Here is a 20,459-nt window from a genome sequence, read left to right on the forward strand (position 1 = left end):
ATATGTGACTATGTGCAAGACCATAGTTTTACTATGTCATTGTGATAATGAGGTACTCAATTCCATAATCGTTCCCTAATTTGATTATGAACGAAAATGTAAAATGGCCCGAAAAGATTAAGAATTGGTGAATACTATGAAAATGACACGATTTGGAATAAGTTCTTGATACTTGATGACATTGAGATTATGGATCTATGCTTATGAAGCATAATTATGTGTTCTTACCATGATGGATGAAATGATATTGTATGTATTTAGTGAATAATAGTGGTGAATGGATAAATATGGCCTTGGCAGTTTTGGGTTACTGCAGTAGTGTATCTTTTGAAATTCACCATAAATTGTGGAAATTGAGTTAAGGGCTGAATAAAATATGAGATTAAATCCTGATGAGTCTAGTTTCATATAGAGGAAACGGTGCATGCAATTGGATTTTATGTTATAAGATATTTAATTGTTGTGAGACAGAGTTTGAATGACTTCGAGATCCCCTATTCTGACTTTAGAAAATCATTAGAAATTGTAAAAAAAATAATTATGAGTTTTAATTTATATATTTAAAATCCTTATCGAGTCTATTTTCAAGAGGGATAGACGGGAACATCATCCAAGTCCCGAATTATGAGATAAATAATTTTTAGTGAAGAGAGATCAGAACTGTTGGACAGCGAAACAGAGGAAACTTTAATGAATAAACTGTACTAAATGGCTAAACCAAAAATTCTGGAAATTTTATGGGAGAAAGGTATATGAATCTAGTTTCAACGAAAATTAACAGAACTTAATTTGAAGTTTCGTAGCTCCAGAAATAAATTATTTAGTAAATGTATCTCGATAAAACAGTTTAAGCTGAGTATGTATAATTGTACAATTGTGGTGTTTTATCTTAAAAGCATGTTGGTAATTGCTTATTAATTTCATATGGACTTACTAAGCATTTATGCTTACTCCCTCCTTTTCATTCCTTATAGTTTTGACAAGCCAGCTCGGAAATCGGGAACGGTCGGAGGCCCACTCACACTATCCGTATACCATCTTGGCATAATGGCTTGTATATTTTGAGTATGACATGTATAGCATTATAATCATTTTGTATATATGGTCTTATGATATGGATATTGAGTGGTATGGAAATGCTTGGTAATGATTAGCCATTGGAATGGCTAATCATGATCATATTTGGTGTTATGTATGCTAAATTGCTAGCTAATCCATGGAAACCATGAAATAGGCAAAATTTACCATAAAATAGATTCAAATGTGAGTTTGAAAAATCATTAAAAATAGTAGAGATACAATTAGATGATGAATAAAATATATAATTGAAGAATTATTAGTCTATTTTCATATGGATGGAACAAAACAGGTATATGAGTTATATTTTATGAGAAGTTTAAATTTTTCTGAAACAGGGCCAGAGCGATTTCTGGATCCCCTGTTCTGACTTTGGAAATTCACCATAAATTGTACAAAGATAATTAGAAGTTATGCTTTATATGTACAGATTCCTTATTGAGTCTAGTTTTATTAGAAACAAACGGCATAGTTATTGAAACTCTGTACAGGGAGATATCTGGTTCGTAATACACAGAGGTCAGAGCAGTCGAACCCTAAAACAGGGGAGACTTTAACTAATAAACTGTACTAATTGGCCTGACCAAAAATTCTAGAAAAAAATAGATATATGAGTCTAGTTTAAGGAAAAATTTACGGAATTTGATTCCGAGTTTCGGAACTCGAGATATAAATTTTTAAGCAACTATGACGCAATTGGACAGCTTGTCCGAATTTGTTTAAGTGCTCAAATAAGTTTAGTAATGCCTCGTGCTCGACTCCGGCGACGGTCTCGAGTAAGGGGGCGTTATTATTTAAAGACTCTACATTTTTTGAATGAATATTAAACCTCACTTACTTTATTATTTTATATTAAAATTGTCTAAATTATCCATGTGTACTAAAAAAAAGTTAAATATAACAATGTAAAACATTACAAATGTGTAGGTATATCTAATTGTATATAATACCAAAGAGATTTATTAATCATCATCATTATAATATACTAATAATGTTAAATTTGTCTATTCAAACTTAATGTAAAATTAATCTTATAAATGCTTAGGAATATTTAATTAGATATATTGAATAAAAAATAATAAAGTAAAAAGACAATTTGACCCTATTCATTTTCTTTATAGTCACTTTTACTCTTATAATGGCTTTCTAATGAGCTGGTTCTATATTACATATAGATGTGGCATTCATTTTTAATATAATGATGACTAGAATCTTTTAGTTATTTGAAAAAAAAATCATTTCCTACTAAAAATTTATTATTTAATCTAAGCTTTATTTAAATAAAATTTTCAATTTTGACCCAATTTATAATTTTATTTCACCTCCTACATAAAACTTATAACTTGGACATGATGGTATAATTTGTGTCTTAATATTGTTTAGACTTGTAAGAAATACGTATCATCACCCTAAGTATAATAAATTTAGTATTATGGAGTAATTTTTCGTATTTAGGTTACTATATGATAGGGAAAAGCTATAGGGTAGCACAAAACCTAATAAGGACAAGCAGTTTTACCATCTTTTATGCCCACTTTCTGTCAATATTATGGGTGTGATTTGCCCACATTATCAATTTGTTTGTGTAAATTTTGTTACCGAAAGTTAAAATAACTTTTAGTCTTTAGGACAAATTAATGTGAAGACATCATTTTAAATCCTAGACAGTACGCAGTTGAGTTGCGATTTTGTTTAGGCAAATTGAGAGCAGGAGCATGTGGTGTGGCCTTCCTTTACGTGTCTCGTAATAATCCTCCCTTTTCAAATTTGTTCACAAAGATAAGAGGACACTAATAATTACACAAATATAATCTCATCGAATATCATCTTTAAAATGAACCTTATGAAACATATGACTAAACCCAGAATTTCTTTCTATTCAATTTTTTCCGTAAAAGTGAACTTTATCCAAAATTGCGAGGAAATGGTGTCAAAGAGCACAAAGAATAGACAAAAAAGGACAAGAGTATAGCTGCCACTGCTAGAAAATAGCATTTAACCTCGGGCCACTTTGGGTTCGATTTTCTGGGGTCAGTGCTATAGAATGGCAAGAAATCTAGCACTCACGCTTCATTGGAAGAGAGAACCAAGCCAACCATGTGAATCCATTTTAATACTCCCAATTTTGGCTCTAAAAGATCCTATTTTTTCCCTTTCTATTTGTTGGAACATAGATTCTCAACGCCTAGGATTCTGAATATTTTAGACATCTTTCTATTTGTATTGATAGGAGGGGAGTTTGGGTTAAGACTGTTTCATGTTTGCAATCTTTCAAAATGCCAAGTAATGTATCTTCCCTGTGTTTTTCTTTTTTGTTTCCTGTCAGTATTTATTTTTTTATTTTTTTATTTCCCTGGTGTCACTCTAAGTTTAAATTTTAGTAATTGACATGGAACCGTGCATGTTGTATGTCGGATATATTGCATTAGTTATTCCTTTTACGATTTTTTGACTTTGGCACATGCATGCCTACACATTCTTCTAATAATCTCCATATATCAAGTCATTCATTCATTGCCACGTAAAATACTGAACTGTCTTTAACATTTTATTTTTTATTTTTAAATATTTGTTGATTTGGTATTGGAATGTCGTTCTGACATTCTTTTCACTCAATTTATTTTTCTATGTTAATCAAAATTCAACTCTATATATCTTCCGCAACTTAAAAAGTAAGTGATTAAAATTTTATATTGATAACTTGATGTCTAGAGTTGAAGCTTTAACAATGAAATCCCCAATTTGTAATGTATCAAAAAAGAGAAACTTCTAACTCTAAACTTTGTTTACATCTTCTTTTAATTGAATCCATGATTATTACATTGAAAAGTTTTATTTTCATTTCTTAGCACCATTATAGAATCGCACTTTTTGTAATTGAAGCTACCTAAATTAAAAGGGGAGGTGGCCTTCAAAGATTTATAAAAGAGAAGACGATAGATTGAGCAAAGTTTAGCAGAGCTTCATCTTCAGCAGCTGAAATAATAATTTAGGATAACATCACTTGCTGGGCACATAAAAGTTGAGATGAAGGGTGCAATCGAGACCCTTTAGTCCCTTTTGTGATTAAATGAATTTCCACTAAGCAAAACAGATAAAGAAAACTGGACAGTGTGAAATGTAATTCTGCAGCCATGTGTAAAGAGCAGTGGGCTTTTAAATCTCTTTATTGAGTTTTGAATTGGATTTTCAATTCCCGAGGAATAACGTGGTAAGACAATGCAGTTGCAGACTGAAACTTCTGTAGAAAGGTTAAGCAAAGACAAAAAGAATCCGAGAGAGTGTAGAGTTCAGTTGAAGTTCCAATTGGCTAAAGAAGCAAGCAATAAGGCTTCCCTCCAATGTTTTGGAAGAAGAACCAATCAACTATGCTAACAACTAAAGATAAAAAAGCAGCAGCAAGCAGGAAAGCTATCACATTAACTATTTTACCTAAATCGGAAGAATTTACTTTGTTGTTAATGTAATTAACATACAAATTGGTAATAGCAGTTGTAGGATGGAAATGGAATTGCAGTCTAGATATTTAGGTTCCAGTACTTGTCCGTTTGTGAGTAAGTGGATTTCCAGGAAGCCTCAGATTGTTGTTTTGCCAGTGGATATTTTCAACTCTTGTCTCCGTTCATAGTAGCAGTTAAGATGTATTTACGTTAATTGTGAAGACCACTTCTACTAGCCAATGAAGTTACTCGTATGTGAGGTTGTGTTAAAGTTTGAGTTTGGGAAAGCCTAGATGATGGATGCGGATTCTACCAAAAATAACATTACTATGCCTAAATGATAAATAAATAGTAGTATAAAGAATAAGATCGATCTTACAAAAATTTAAATATATTTAAAATTGTCGTTTCGCTTTAATTAAGTTGCATGTTTAGATTTTCACAATGCATAAAAGAAATATTTAAATTTAATAAAAATAAAAATAACAGAAGTAATTGAAGTTGAAATAACAGTGAAAATAGGTAATTTTTAAGTAACTGGCTGAACTAAATGGATCTAACTCGAATCCATAACCTCAACCACACAGGTAGTTTAGATCTAATTGCAATTTCTCTTTACGAAATCTAATTAACTACTTTATTAGACACGTCAATATAATACAATAGACGATTGACTTAATACTTCTAATTATATATTTTTCAACACTGAATCAACAAACTCTTTTTTACTTGAATTTTTTAAATCAAAGAAATAACTAATACAAGAATGAAAATTTTTAAGTACATGTTCATATCTCACGACTCTCTATCAGATTATTTATCGACCTAAAATTAGATAAAAAAATTAATTACTCATGAAAATAAATATATTTAATGGGGGTTTCAACAATGATTAATTAAAATAAAAAGAAAAGAAAAGAGCAAAGCGCAGTATTGCGCAGGCAAAAAAAAGAAAAAGACAGAAATGAACAGCAAAGCAAAAATTGAATTGAGAAAAAGAAGTGCTGGTATCGTACGCCTCCCCTCCTATGTATATGTATAAAATAAGTATCTTAAGTCTAACCTTAATATAGTATTAAAGAGTTATTTAAAAATATCAAAAATTGAAATATTAGCGTAATTAAAAATAAAAAAATAATATTTTTACAAATAAATCTCAGAATTAAAGTTAATAAAATAGTTGTTTGTTTGTCCCAAAACTTTTATGGCAACCTAATTTGTTACTCATTTTGGATAATGGAATAGTGTAGGGTGGGAGGGAGTTTCTCCATAGTGATGGGTCTTTTTACCAAAAAAAATATAATAAAAAATTTATCAAAATAGTACTTTGAAACAATTATGTACTAAAATGGTACATTTAGATGGGTAGAGGGTGATGTATAGGCGACACCACTCTTATTTTAACACTAAACAATTAAAAAAATATTATTTTAATAGTAGAGGGATAGGGATAGACGCTACCATTTTTACCTTTATAGTATATACGGGTACAATACATTTGTTGCCTAAATTCAACACTCATGATGAAATCAAAATATATTTCTTACAATCTCAAGAAATTTAATTTAATTTTTTGAAACATGATCCCGATTGATTAATTATCAAGTTCCCATTAATATGGTGCAACGCTTCTAAATAATCTTATTTTAACAAAACATGTCGGCATCTAAACTTCCAAGCTTGTTTTATAAATTTATTTCAACATCTTATATTTATTAATATATATAAATTAAAATAAATTATTAATTTTTATATTTTTTTAATGATTATTTTTTATTTTCTTGAATTATTATTATGATTTATAAATTTATTTCAATATCATATATCTATTTATTAATATATATAAATCTGTAATAAAAAAACAACAATTTTATTATTTATTATAATTTTATAAAAATTAAAAACATTAAAAGAATTAAATTTGTTAAAAATAAATTTTGCAATAAAAATAATTTTATAAATTGTGCTTTTAAATAATTTTAAATTTCATCAATTAAACACAAAAATTTTATATTTTGCAAAGTAATTTTATGCTAAATAATTTAATATATTGATAATCTTATTATTCCTTTAAAGGCAGTGTAGAATTTTAAAAAAAAAATTTAATTCTGACAGGACATTTAATTTTATTAGTTTTATTACTATTATTGTTACATCAACTTCAGTATGGATGATTCCGACCGTCCACCTTATCCCCGTTATCTATAATTCTATACATTTTATAATAATTTATCTCCATAGTTCCTTGTATAATAATTTATCTTACCCTTTTTTCTGTTTCCTCAACTTCAAATGAAACCCTACAACCGGAAACTCTTCCTCTACTATGACTCTCCTTACTCCTCCTCCACCACCTCATTTCCACCCCTCCACTTCCCCAACACCACTAACGCCACCTCATCTCCGCCGTCCTCATCTAAAAAGTCACCTCCCTACAACCCTCCTTTTGATTCCGCCATGGCTCTCACTTGCGTCGTTCTCCTCACTGTGCTCTTCTTCATGGGCTTTTTATCTATCTTCATTCGTCGTTTCTCGGAAGACCCATCGGCCCATCTATCTCGTAGAAGACGTTACCGTGGTGGCCCCCATGACCCATTTCCATTCCCCTCTGATTTTCATCTTGTCTCGGCTTCACGCAAAGGACTTGACCCGACGACCATTCGGTCATTGCCCGTATATTCTTACCGTGGGAATGCCAAGTATCAGATAGATTGCCCCATTTGTCTGAGCGAGTTTGAAGAGAATCAATGTCTTAAAACGATACCGCATTGCGAACATGTTTTCCACGTCGAATGCATTGACACGTGGCTAGCTTCCCATGTCTCCTGTCCCGTTTGTAGAGGGACCCGGTTGTTGGAGATCACGAACGTCGGCGGCGACGGCGGTAGCAGTGAATTGGGTGATCTGCAGGAGACAGTTGATCAGTCACCTGCGGTTGAGATCAGTGAAACGTGTATGGTGATGGAACCAGTATCAAAGATTAGGAGAGCAAGTAGCTGTTCAAGTTTGAAGCAACGCGCCACGTTGCCGCTAACATTGAGTTTTTGATACCTACAGCTACAAGTACCAATGTGACTGACACGCAGTAGATGTTAATAAACATAATTTTTTTTAAATTATTCCCTTGCACAAGTTTCAAGGAAAATCATGGGACAAAAATAAATCAACGAAAATCGAAGGCTTCGAGATTGTTATATTTATTGTTGTTGTTAATAATTTGTTATTAAGTGGAGAGGGCGATTTTGCGTCAAGTTTAGAGAATCTTGTTTAGACTTAAAAGAAAGCAAACTAATTTTTCTTGATTAACTTTTGTTACTTTTCAAACTTACTATATCAAAATGAAATAACGAGCTTCTTGAAACTTCAAGATTGAAACAGAACGAGCCTATCAATTGATATAAATGATATTCATATGTAGTATACTTTTACGTTGAAAGCTGAAACCAATGACTCCTAAAAGGGCTTGGTGCAACACGTCGAAATCTAACCCCTCAAAAATCAGAGCAAACTTTGATTGTTACTTTTGGATTTAGTCCAATAAGTAACCCATCCTGTTCCATGTCCAATATAAATCCCAATCGTATGAATCGAAACGTGAAAATTATGACATAGTAGAAAAATTAGCGATTATCAACAAACGGCTATTATCATAACAAGTCATAGAAATGAAAAATATTTCTTGTCTATTAGCAAATACCATTAACTAGCGTAATAAAATGAAAATCTTACAACTTTTTCCCCCCCTGCAGCGGAAGCTTTCAAGAGTCGTTTCCAGATGAATATGTCATAAAAAGAACTCACAAGCACTTGCACAAATGAATTAATCCTACTTTGAAAAGTCATGTTACTTAATTCGAGTTAACTAACAAAGCCAAACTATAGGAAGTAAGATTCTTAATCACCCACATAAAAATTATTGTTGAAAGGAAAATAATCGCACACCAACTTGTGAAGCGACTCCATAAAGTGTGGCGTGGATCATCCATCTCTACTGAAGCACCTTTCATTAAGGAAAAACGAAAACGGTGAATATGATCTTATATCCTCCAAAGTAAAATACAATCCATCAATCCTTGCATCAATTATAATTAATGATTTTTACACTCGAAAGTTTATAAGGATTAGTAAATATATGACACTTTCCGTTTCAACCATACACTCAATTTATGTACTCAAATCACGACAGGGGAAGGGACCCAAGAAAGGGTTAAATTAAATAAATGAGAGATATGGAAAATGGGATACTTGGAGTGATCCAGAAAATTTTTTTAAGAAAAAGAACTGATGAAAATTTTATATAAAATCGTATTCTGGGTTTCTGTTTTCCTTCTGTTCTTTTTATATAAATACTCTTCATATTAAAGGATTGAGTAGGCACGAATGACCTCAACTACCGGTGCCCGACACATTGGACATTTTCCTCCAACATGGACCAGCTCATTGGCACATTTTGAGCACGTGCACATGTGCCCACATCTGTAACAATAAGATACAGAAAATTTAAGGCCTCAAATTTATAGGAAACTAGCGGATCAATTTTTAAGATTTACCTGTACAGCAATGAATCAATGTTGCCTTCACAGCATATACAACAGATGCCTTTCCTGACATTGTCCCAGTTAGAAGCATCCTTCGGCAAGTTGTCGTCAATCACCCCTACAGCAGAACATTTCGATGATTAACAAACAGAATATGAAACAAACCCAGCATGAGAAACTTTCAGCTTTCTTTACAGAACAAGAAAATCCATAATTTATTACAAAAAGGAAAAATCTGCAGTTTATTCCCTACTCTTTTCCCTCCTCGATATCTTAAATGATAAATAGGAGCAATGACAAGTAGAGAGCCTTATGAGGCATAAGCAGTCTCCTGGAGTAATCCAGAAGGAAATACAACCCAAGTGAGCTGATACAGAAGGAAAAGAAGAACAAACCTTGTGAACCAGCTGAACGGTTAAGGGCAGCAGAAACTTCTTGTCTTATTGACCGCTGTATCTCAAGTTGCATATCCATACAAGCCTCCAGCATCCTCTGCATATTATTCATCCTTTGCTGCATCCTAGCCATGTCAATCCTCAAATCGTTAATGACCTCCCACTCCTGCAGCAAATTAGCGGAGCACGATTAAATGTAAGTGGAGACCAAAAGAAGAGTACTCAAAGAAATTTAAGCTCATAAATAATCCCCAAGCCCCCAATTATTAGTGAAATCCTATATACTAGCATGTAGTGAACTACATATGAAGCACAAAGAACCACAAATGTTTCACTATTAAAAGATAGAAGGAAGAATTTTGCAGTTTAGCTATCCAAAAGTACAAGGATGTATATTGTAGCTTAACCATCCAGCATGTATTGTATGGCTAAATTCATCAATTCTGCTATCTTGGAGAAGCTTAATACTAGATTTCATCCAGAAGGCTATTAGTTGGTCATTATGCTAGACATATAAAACAAAAGTTTTAAATTAAATAATGTAACAAACAAATGAAACAATATGCTTTCAGAAAAATACGGGATATAGTTCAGAAGTATCTATTGAAAACTAAGATAATCAAAAACAGAATCAAGTTGCAGAAAGGAAAAAATGACATACAATGCCAAAGCGTTGATGCACAGCATGTGATGCCCAATTATAATGGTGTGAATCCTGATCCCAGAGTGGTTGCATAGGCGGCATCCTGGGTGAAGGAAGGGTGAGTGGAGGAGTCTCAGCATCCCCGTGGCCATCATTCTGATCCCCACTTTGCTGTTCTAGGTCTTGCTCAAGAGATCCAGGAGACGGAGATGTTCCTTCCAACTCCCAGTCAACAGGAGCATGATTTTGCCTTTCCACATATGATTGTATCAACTGGTCAAGACTCTCACGGAAACCACTACGAAGAAGAGTAGACACACTTCTCCTACATAAAAGTAACTTGGGTTATAAAAGTACCGAATTAGAAAAATCTAATCACATAAGCCCAACAGTTATAAAATTCATACCTGCTTAACAGTTCCCTCAGTTCCATGCTGTGTACATTATCATCATCAGGAAAATAAAATGTATCTGTTCTTCTGATAGTAACAGGTTCTTGATTGTAAGACCTTTCCATCCAATCCTGTGCAGTCCCGCGCAAGCCTCCATCTTCATGGTGCCTCTCAGAGGCTTCTTCATTACCATCCATGGACTCATTATACTCAACGCCAGCTTCCTGCCAGTCTGCTTCTGCAGTTTCTTGATCCTCTTCCTGCCATAGTTCAACTAGAGAAGCAGATTCTTGCCCATCAATCTGTACAGCTGGATTGCCTTCCAAATTTTCTCTGTCATTTTGGGGAGAATGTTCATAAGATGTTTCATCAGCTTCTTGTAGGTTAGAATGTTCTCCAGCTTCATTCGGCAAAGTTTCAAGGGACGATTCATTGGCAAGATTTTCTTGCCAGTCCCCATCCAAGATTTCTCCAATAGCATCCCTGCTCTCATTAGACTCATCACTGAAAGACCACTGCCACTCTCTAGCAACACTCCCACAAATTCGTTCCCGCCACTCTTCTACCCGAGCAGAGGTTTCCTGCCAACGTACATCTTCAACATCATCCCCTAAATCAGTTATACCATGCAAAAACATTTGGTTGTCTGTTTGCTCATTCTCATGTTCAGAGTTATTTACTTGGTTTTGCTCATTTCTATTAGCGTTAGTATCAGCATTAGATGATGTATCGGAATGATTACTGCTAGCAGGACCAGAACCAGAATTATCCAGTCTGGAGAAAAACCCTTCCCTGAAACAAAGGCACAGGTTGCAAAATGTTACAATGGAATGGTAAAAATGGCGTCACATAAATATAATGGGTAAAGGTTATAACATATTAATTCAACATTTTAACTTCCACCAATAAAATATCCAAAAAGTTATCAAAGCAATAGTCAAGCTATATCAGAAAGAGAAGCAGAATTTTTTTTTTCTTGCAATCTAGCATCTCATGGGAATACATCCTCATATTAGTAGCAACTATGATAACAAAAATTAGGAGGCCAATACCATGTCCAACCATCAATAAAATGATTTTTGGAGAAACACCAATTTAAAGTGCAACCTCGTCATTTTATCATTTATGAGGGAACTCCCTCCTGCCAAGTAAATTTTGAAACAATCATTCAACTACTTAAATATAATATTTAAATAGAATGAAGAATACACTCCAAATATCTGTCAAGTTCTCAATTCCTGAAGTTTGTAGACTTGCCCAATGGATTCTGCCATCTAGCATACCAGCCGAAGCTCATTGCAAAATGAAAGTATAACAGGTACTAAGTTAAGACCAGCCAACCAACTATCCACTATAGGGAAAAGAACAAACAATCTCAAAATTAAACATATATCACAGCTAAAACCATAGAACCACAAACTGGTACTACAAATTTAGACATGACCATTTAAATGTATATTTACTACCAAATTATTTCAGCTTCATGTAGCTGTTTTGCTATGTCAATGTCACGCTTGAAAAAGGGAAGCCTACTACACAAGGCTCGGGCATTGCAAGGTATGAGGAGAGGAGATGCAGGAGGCTTTACGCTATTCCACAAGAAGCTGGTTTTATGACTTGAAAGTTAAACCATGAAATCCAGGTCACAACTAAGAAGCCACACCAATGCGTAATATCTTAACATGCTAAATCCATCAGGTTTTCATGTGAGAACTTGAACAATAAATTAAAGGCATATGCAAAGTACTAGCATTTATAGTCTCAACCTCTTTATCACATTCCTCAATACATTCACCATAGTATTACTAATTTCTACAGCTTTAATGTTACCAAAATGTTCTTCCTTGGAAGAATCTTTTTGCCTTATTTGAGTTAAATGCAAGGGACATTATTTTAAGCTTAGCGAAAAATCAAATCTAAAGTAAATCCCTTGTTTCAAATTCATTCTTCCGAATGCAGCTTTGAACCCATAAAGATGAGGTGACTAAGTACCTGACAGAAATTACAGATATTGCTTAGCTGGACAACTGAGCTCAATGCACTAAACATTAGAAAATTTCATTTCTTGAAGTCTGCTAATAAAAAGTTCTGTGAAAGATGTTTACAGAAAGTAAAAAGATAGGAATTGTCTCAGAATATGGCATCAAATGAACTTAACTGAATAAAAAACTCTGCTATTTATATGACATGAAGAATAAAGTACCTTAGACCAGATACAGTTTGCTTTTGTCTTAATAAGCCTAATTCGCTGGCTGCAATAGAGGTAGATCTGTTACCCTCACCCATTCTGTCATTTCTCAGGAATCTACCTCTCAGCAATGACTGCATAAAGAATATGGAAATAAATGAATGCCAGTAAATGCAGCCCATGTTTGGTTTAATGCCAAAATCAAGAAGGTATAACACCCAAAGGTTAACAATTAGCATCAGGACACCTTTAAGGGTGTGCTTGGTTGGGTGAAAAAGTGGAAGGGAATGGAAAAATGGAAAGAAAATAAGTTTGAGTGTGCTTGGTAGGGAAGAAAATTGAGGAGAAAGAAAAGAGGAAAGACGGACATTTTCCATCCTAATGCATAAAAACCAATCCCTCCAAATTGGAATGATGAGAAGAGGGAAAATGAGAGAGGGTGTATGTTAGTTCAAAATTATGCATTTTTTCAAATGTTTTATTTTCTTTCCTTTCATTTTTCAACTCTACCAAGCAATGGATGGAAAGAAAATTACTTTTATTTCAATTTTTCCATCTTTCCTACCAAGCACACCTAAGGAAAGAACAATTATATTTTCCAATTTTCTATTTTTCTACCCCTTCAATTATTCATCTTTCCAATTTTCTTTCCACTCTACCAAGCAAAGCCTAGGTCAATTGGTTTAAAGCTACCAATGCAAGCTAAGATACACTACAGTTGCCTTCAAACAACAATGACATGTATAGAAGATTCATAAACATTGTTAGAATTTCTTATTATTTAATTTCCAGAACAAGCCGCAAACTACCAGTTGTAAACATCAATTAATATAGAAAGAACAAAAAACAGGCAAATAATTGAGACAGATGTGCTGCCATTCCATAGTTGACATGGGATATTAGTTTTGCTCTTGGTTCAAGATTAGCATTCAATTTTTCCCAGTAATATCTACAACGGCTAGCACGCATATGGACTTTCTCTTGTTTGTATGCATGTCATAGTTGCAATGAAGTTATTTTCTAGAATTTAACAGGAAAGCATAAATCAATAGGTACACATATAATATTGTTGTTAGAGAAAATATTAAGCTTAAAAGAATGACTTAAGGCTCTCAAAGCATGTAAGAAGCATCTCCATCATGTGAATCTCTAACACCAAAACTACTAAATTAGCATCTACCTTAAATATGAGTTGGGAGGGGGTGTCCTTATTTGCAATTTTGCAGATTTGAAAGAGCATGGACATGTGAACAAATAAAGAAAATAGCCACCTAAAAAAAGGTTGACATTTTATGCATTTACCTGAATACGGTTGCGATGGGCAAAATTTGATACAGCCCGATGCTCCAACAACGCCTGGAGCTCAGTTTGCCTTTCTCTCTCAGTCTTTTTAAGCATATCAAGCAAAGCCTGCCGGCCACATAATTTACGAATGCCCCTACGGACAAGCTCAGTTCGGCCTTCATTCTGATTAATCACCAATCCATCAAGAACTCGATCAATTTGAGCACCAACATCAGCAGCTTGGTCTTCTCTACTGTCAACACAAGCACCTCTCTGCTGGCCATTCATTTGCATCCACTCCCTTATAATTCTGACCCTTTCTTGCTCAGTTTCACCAAGCCACTGGGCTCTTGAACTGTTGTTTCTACAAGAAACATTAGATGTACGATCCCTGCCACCACTGTTCATCCACTCCCGAAAAATTTGCCTTACCCTTTCCCTTTCAACTTCCCCCAAATCAGATGAATGTTCACAACTAAGATTACTTGAATCTCCATTCCTACTCTGCCACCCAAATCGATCTGGCAACCACTGTCCAAACTCATTCTCACTCACACTCGCATCATCTGAAACACCACTATGTTCACTATTTCGGCTATCAGAAAGATCAGTCACCGAGAGGTCATCACTCCTTGTATGGAGCATTCTTTCACTAGCACTCTCTTGAGCATGACTCACCACATGCTCATCCTCAAGCTCCCGCCACATCTGCAGGAGAGAGGATGCCCGGGTCCTACCATTTTCCCGCCTTCTTGATGTTTGTGACTGAGACTCCCTTAGGAAGGAATTTTCAAGCACAGAAACATTGTGTAGACCAGCAATAGCCATAATGCTCCAAAATCTAAATTATCAAACCTTTTCAACCCATATGCTTCAAATGTAAGAAAAACTGCAGTTCTTTAGGGAATATTGGTATGTAGTAGACAATCTCCTTTTGAAAAACACCTAAAACTAGTTAATTTCGACTTTTCCATCATTTATCAACGTTTGCATTGTCATCAACTCATCATGTTCACCACCATCATCATCACTATCAATCTTCAGAGCAAACACACAAGAAAATGGTTATAAAACAAGTATTAGATCATACTATCACTCTACTGCAACAACTAAAATTCTCAGTTTTTTTTAGCTTATTTTCGTCAATAAATTGTAACACTACTGATCTTGATATCCAATTTCCTCAATGTCATGTTTCACCTAAATGAGGAAAACAAATATAAAAAACAAAGGATCCGCTTAACCACTGCCTATAGGCACCGGGATTATATATTTATCATTTTGGGGAAAATTTTGTATTGAACACGTTACTTTTACTAAGTTCAACAAAAAGTAATGTGTATCACCTCACCAAATGCCGTTAGTCACTGGTTAGTATTTCCTCAAAGAAATCCGGAAAGTATTTACAACAATCTCCAACAAACACACCCAAAAGAGTAAGTTGAAATAATTTATTCAGTTAATCCCTTGTTTTTCTGGTGAGAAAATGTATAAAGACAACAAAAAGGTTTCCAAATCTAAATTTTTTACGCTGGCGAAAAAAATTCAAAAACAAAAAATTAACCGTTTAAAATTTCTGAGAAATTCAAAATTACTTTTCTCTATTTTCATCGCATTTCTCAGCAGCCAAACAAGAGAAACGAACAAACCTCACCAAATACACATTCAAAAGAAAACGAAGATCGAAACAACAACAAACCAAAAAAAAAAAGGAATCATCAAAAGAATGGATAATAAAAAGAAAATAATAAGAGAGAAAAAAAAATCGTACCGAAGAAGCTTGAGTTCTCTAATTTTGAAGTAAAGGAAACGAAACCTAAAGAGAGAGAAATGGAAAACGTGAATAGAAAAGAAGGCAGAGAAAGAGAAGAGAGGGAGAAGCTGCGAATTTATTATGAATAAGAATAAATTAAAGTTAAGAAAATAGGAGGGACACGTCATTTTTATTTTATTGCTCTATTTTTGTTGTATTGAAAACTTTTCACGGCCGATAGAAAACCTGCCGTAACACTAACGTCTGAAAATAGAGTGTAAAAGACGAATAAGAGATTGACGCGTGGGCCGTAACCTTTTCTCACGTGGCGTTAATTCAAGAAACGGCTCCCGAATCTTGGATTTAACGGGAAGTGTTGAAAAGAAAACGACGCGGCGCTTTTTCGTGATTTTTGGGAACGGAATTTTGATTCGTTTTTGGGTTGAAATTTCAAAATAAAGGTAGCGGAAGGGTATGATGGAATGGCGAGGAATAACCGGAACATTATGGCGTTAACGGCAATTCAAAAACCAGTGCCTTTTTTGCTCAAAAAGATAAAAATGAAGTCGTACTCAATAGTACAAAGTTTGATTTAAAGAAATTTTCTTATTTTGGATATTTTGTTTTTCCAATAAATAAATTATTCAAAGTATTTTGATTTTGTAATCTCAATTTCTTTAAAGAATTTACAACTGTAAATATCAGATTAAATAAAAATATAATCATGATAAAGTACTCCAGAAATAAAGAGTCAAAATATCATTGGCGTGTGTTATGCGGCACTAGCCAACCAATCTTCATACTTACAGTTGATCATTTAATCAAAATTTGATTTTGTATCATTATTTTATTGATCAATAAAATCACAACTAGAGGTGACCCTATTCTTCGTTTGGATCCAAAGTTAATGAAGTTTGATTTGGTTGCTCCATGTTAAAATTTTGTTTCAATTTCTTTTTAAATCTTAAATATCATATTTTTAATTTATATTTTAAAATATTTTCCAGAAATTTTCAAAACAATAATTTATTAATGCGATTGAATTAAGATTGCTTTTATTGCATATTAAATTCACACCAAAATTTAATTTATTAATTTTATCATGTAAAGTATTATATGATATAATTTAAAATAATTCTTTTTACGAAAAATTCATTATTTTCTAAAAACAATAATAATAATAAATAGTATTGTTTTTTATGGGGTTTTATTTTTTAATTCTTTTGAAAGTTTAAATGTATGAAGAGAGGACGGGTTAAAAAGAGAAAATATTTCGTGAGCCACATCAACTCAAACTCAAGTCTTATAATTTAATTGTCTTTTTACGCACTCAAAAATTCTATTACATTTTAAATTATATTTCCTAAATAAACACTTGAACACTTCTATAGCAAGAAATAAAATCTTATTAAAGATTTAAAATACTTAAAAAAATTAAATACGTATATTAACAACGTGAATCAATTGAATAAAATTTCGAGTAAATATGAATATAATGGTAACTTCTATATATAGCATCAACATTAGGTTGGGTAATATAGGGAGATAAGGTGTTAACATTGAGCTATAAATTTCTAGAAGCAAGTTGGCAAATTTTGGGAAGTTAATAGAAATGATATGAACTTTTTAGAAACAAATGAAAGATGAAGTTAAGATGCTAATACAAAACAGGGAAGCTGGCTTACCAAAAAGCTAAGTAATTATTACTAAATTTCCTATGATTATAACTCTCCAACAATGCCTATCATTAATTAAAGCCATCTTTTTCTTCTTCCCTTTTTTTTTTTAATTTTTATGGAAGTTGGTTTAGCTTGTGAAATTCACATGATTGGATGTGTTTAATTAAAAGTTGGTTGCATGTTAATTTGTGTAAACCCATTGTCTAGCTTAAAATAGATTTTTCCTTAATTTAACTGTTAAAAAGATTATTTAATTGTTTTTTTAAGGAAATATTCTTTTATCTTTTACTCACATAGATTTGAAGATTATAAAAGAATTTTGATTAATTTTATTATAAATTTTAATTTGGTGTAATTTGATTGTGTTCAAATGTATACATTAAACTATGATCTTAGTTTAATCATATACATTTAAACAAATACATCAATTTATTCATATATTAGATAAATATAATTATTGTTGTAACTTGTATACAATATAAATATAAAATGTTATTATATCAATAATTTTGTTAATAATTTATGAAAATTGAAATAAATTAAAATTGTATATAAAAAATTACTCAAATTTAAAATCAATGTGTAACATTCTACATTAATTAAAGTTGATGTATTTTAGTATTTCTTTTCCTTGGTTTTTTTATTAAATTTGTAAAAAAAAAAGAGTAATTCGTAGAATTGCACTGTTGTTTATACTTTTCCAATATCTCTTTCACTTCACCAGACTACACACCAGAAAAAACCTATTACCACTAGGCACTCCAGGTTAATGTTTGAAATATGAGCTTTTGATAATAATAATAATAATAAGCCACGAAATTATTGTTATTATTATGGAAGGAGTTTGGATTGTTTCGATTTGAATAATGTTGATAAAACTTTAAATCAATAATATATATTTTTCCTAATAGTTTTATTGAGAAAAGCCACATAATTATTATTAATTTATCATAAACACGAGAATTAATAAATTAACCGGCCCCTTTTTCTAAATAAGGTCACTACACCAAAACAGACTTTTAGCGGCGTTTTTAGTGGCGTTTGAATAAAAAACACCGCTAAAAATCAATCATTAGCGGCGCTATATAAAAAACGCCGCTAAAGATCGAGTATTAGCGGCGCTTTTCTAAAAACGCCACTAAAAATGAGCATTAGCGGCGTTTTACAAAAAGCGCCGCAAAAACCTAAACCTAACGTCGTCGTTTTCGTGAGTTTTTAGCGATTTAGCGGCGTTTTTTAAGAAGCGCCGCTAATGCTCTAGTCTTTAGCGGCGTTTTTGATGAAGCGCCACTAATGCTCTGGTCTTTAGCGGCGTTTTTGAAGAAGCGCCGCTAAATCTCTGGTCTTTAGCGGCGTTTTTTAAGAAGCGCCGCTAAAGCTCTGGTCTTTAGGGGCGTTTTTTAAGAAGCGCCGCTAAAAGCATTTTATCTTAATTGGTTTATTTATATTAAATGAAATTCAATTTATTTCTAATTGAATATTTAAAATCTTCAGAAAAAATAATGACAGATAGAAATAATTTGAAATAAAACACATGGAAAAATTAAAATACTATTATTTAAAATAATTTTAAAGTTTTTTGGGTACATGATTACTAATTGTTTTTTAGTTTATATATTAAAAATTTTCTTATATAATCGTAAAAGAAATAGTATTAATTTTAAAATATTGAATTAATTATCACTATAGTTTAGGGTTTTTAGTTTAGGGAGTATGGGTTTAGAGATTATGGTTTAAGGGTTGGGATTTAAGGTTTAGGGGTTAGAGGGTTAAGGCTTTAGGGTTAGACGTGTTAGGGGTTAAAAGTTAGGGATTTGGGGGTCTGGTTAGAGTTTTGGGTTTAGATTAATTATTTTTTTAATTTATATTTTAAATATGTTCTTATATAATTGTAAAAGAGATAATAATAAATTTGTTTAGGGTTTTTAGTTTAGGGTATATGATTAATTTAAGATTTAAGGCCGATTTAGGAGTTTATATTTTAATGTTTAGGGAGTATGGATTTAGGGATTATGGATTAGCGTTTATGGTTTAAAGGTTGTGATTTAAGGTTTAGAGGTCAGGGGTTTAGGGATTAGATGTTAGGGTTTAAGAGTTAGAGATTTAAGGTTTAGGAATTCGGGGTCAGGTTAAGGTTTTGAGTTTAGATTATTTATTTTTTAATTTATATTTTAAATATGTTCTTATATAATTGTAAAAGAGATAATAATAAATCAAATATATTGAAATTATGAGTATATAGTTTAAATTATTTAAGAGATATATAATAGATAGACTTTATATGTATTGAATGGTTAATTTAGGGTTTAAGGTTAAGGTTTACTTGAAATTTGTTAAATGATAAAATTTTATACAATTAATTAATGCTTTTATATTTAAAAAAAATTAATCTAAACCATTTGATATATTTAAATATTAGTTTAAATAGAATTAATAAATAAGTTAAAAAAAGTAATAGATTGATATGGATATTTAAGTATAATTATTTATTTTGGAGAGGACCAAATTATAAGAAAAAAATACAAAAATAAAAATGATATGGATATATAGTTAATTATTTAATTTGGATAATTCTAACTTAATAATTAATTACAACCATTTTATTATTTGTTTTCTTATTAAAATATACAATATTTATTTTGAAAGTACTTGGTTTTTTTATTTTTATAAAAAATTAATTTATAAAAAAAAATTTAGCATAACAAAACTGGAAAGTTGATTTTAGCATTAAATAAGGTTTAGGGGTTAGTAGTTAGGGGTTAGGGGTTAGATGTTAGAGGTTAAGAGTTAGTGATTTAGGGTTTAGATATTCGGGGTTGGGTTAAGGTTTAGATTAATTAGTATTTTTTAATTTATATATCAATTAAGTTCTTATATAATTGTAAAATAGGGGTTAAGGGTTTAGAGTTTTGTTTTATGATTTAGGGTTTAGGAGATAGGGGTTAGGGGTTTAGAGTTTCTATTTTACGATTTAGGGTTTAGGATTAATTGGTGTTTTTTAATTTATATATTTAAATATTAGATTTAAAAAAATAATGATAAATAAATAAATAAAAGTAAAATAATAGTA

General features: G+C 32.0%; 2 protein-coding genes across 4 annotated transcripts; one reads left to right on the top strand and one right to left on the bottom strand.

The window, feature by feature from the left end:
- Positions 1-6,606: 6,606 nt before the first annotated feature.
- Positions 6,607-7,768, top strand: LOC107959393 (RING-H2 finger protein ATL57). The gene has a single exon (XM_016895452.2). It carries the CDS (start codon positions 6,810-6,812, stop codon positions 7,563-7,565), a length of 756 nt encoding a protein of 251 aa, XP_016750941.1. The 5' UTR covers positions 6,607-6,809; the 3' UTR covers positions 7,566-7,768.
- A 411-nt stretch (positions 7,769-8,179) lies between these two features.
- On the bottom strand, positions 8,180-15,886 carry LOC107959392 (uncharacterized). 3 transcript variants are annotated; one of them, XM_041113172.1, is made up of 9 exons: positions 15,729-15,886; positions 13,976-14,995; positions 12,689-12,807; positions 11,166-11,277; positions 10,501-11,066; positions 10,112-10,418; positions 9,451-9,616; positions 9,068-9,173; positions 8,180-8,993 (listed from the first exon to the last, which is right to left on the bottom strand). In XM_041113172.1, the coding sequence occupies exons 2-9, from the start codon at positions 14,783-14,785 to the stop codon at positions 8,876-8,878; spliced, it is 2,304 nt and encodes a 767-aa protein (XP_040969106.1). In that variant the 5' UTR covers positions 14,786-14,995; positions 15,729-15,886; the 3' UTR covers positions 8,180-8,875. The 3 variants fall into 3 exon arrangements, with proteins under 3 accessions (XP_040969106.1, XP_040969105.1, XP_016750940.1); XM_041113171.1 differs by having other exon boundaries at positions 8,180-8,517; positions 10,501-11,277; XM_016895451.2 differs by having other exon boundaries at positions 10,501-11,277.
- Between the last annotated feature and the right edge of the window lie 4,573 nt (positions 15,887-20,459).

Source organism: Gossypium hirsutum, chromosome A05, assembly GCF_007990345.1.
Source record: "Gossypium hirsutum isolate 1008001.06 chromosome A05, Gossypium_hirsutum_v2.1, whole genome shotgun sequence".
Lineage (NCBI taxonomy): Eukaryota > Viridiplantae > Streptophyta > Magnoliopsida > Malvales > Malvaceae > Gossypium > Gossypium hirsutum.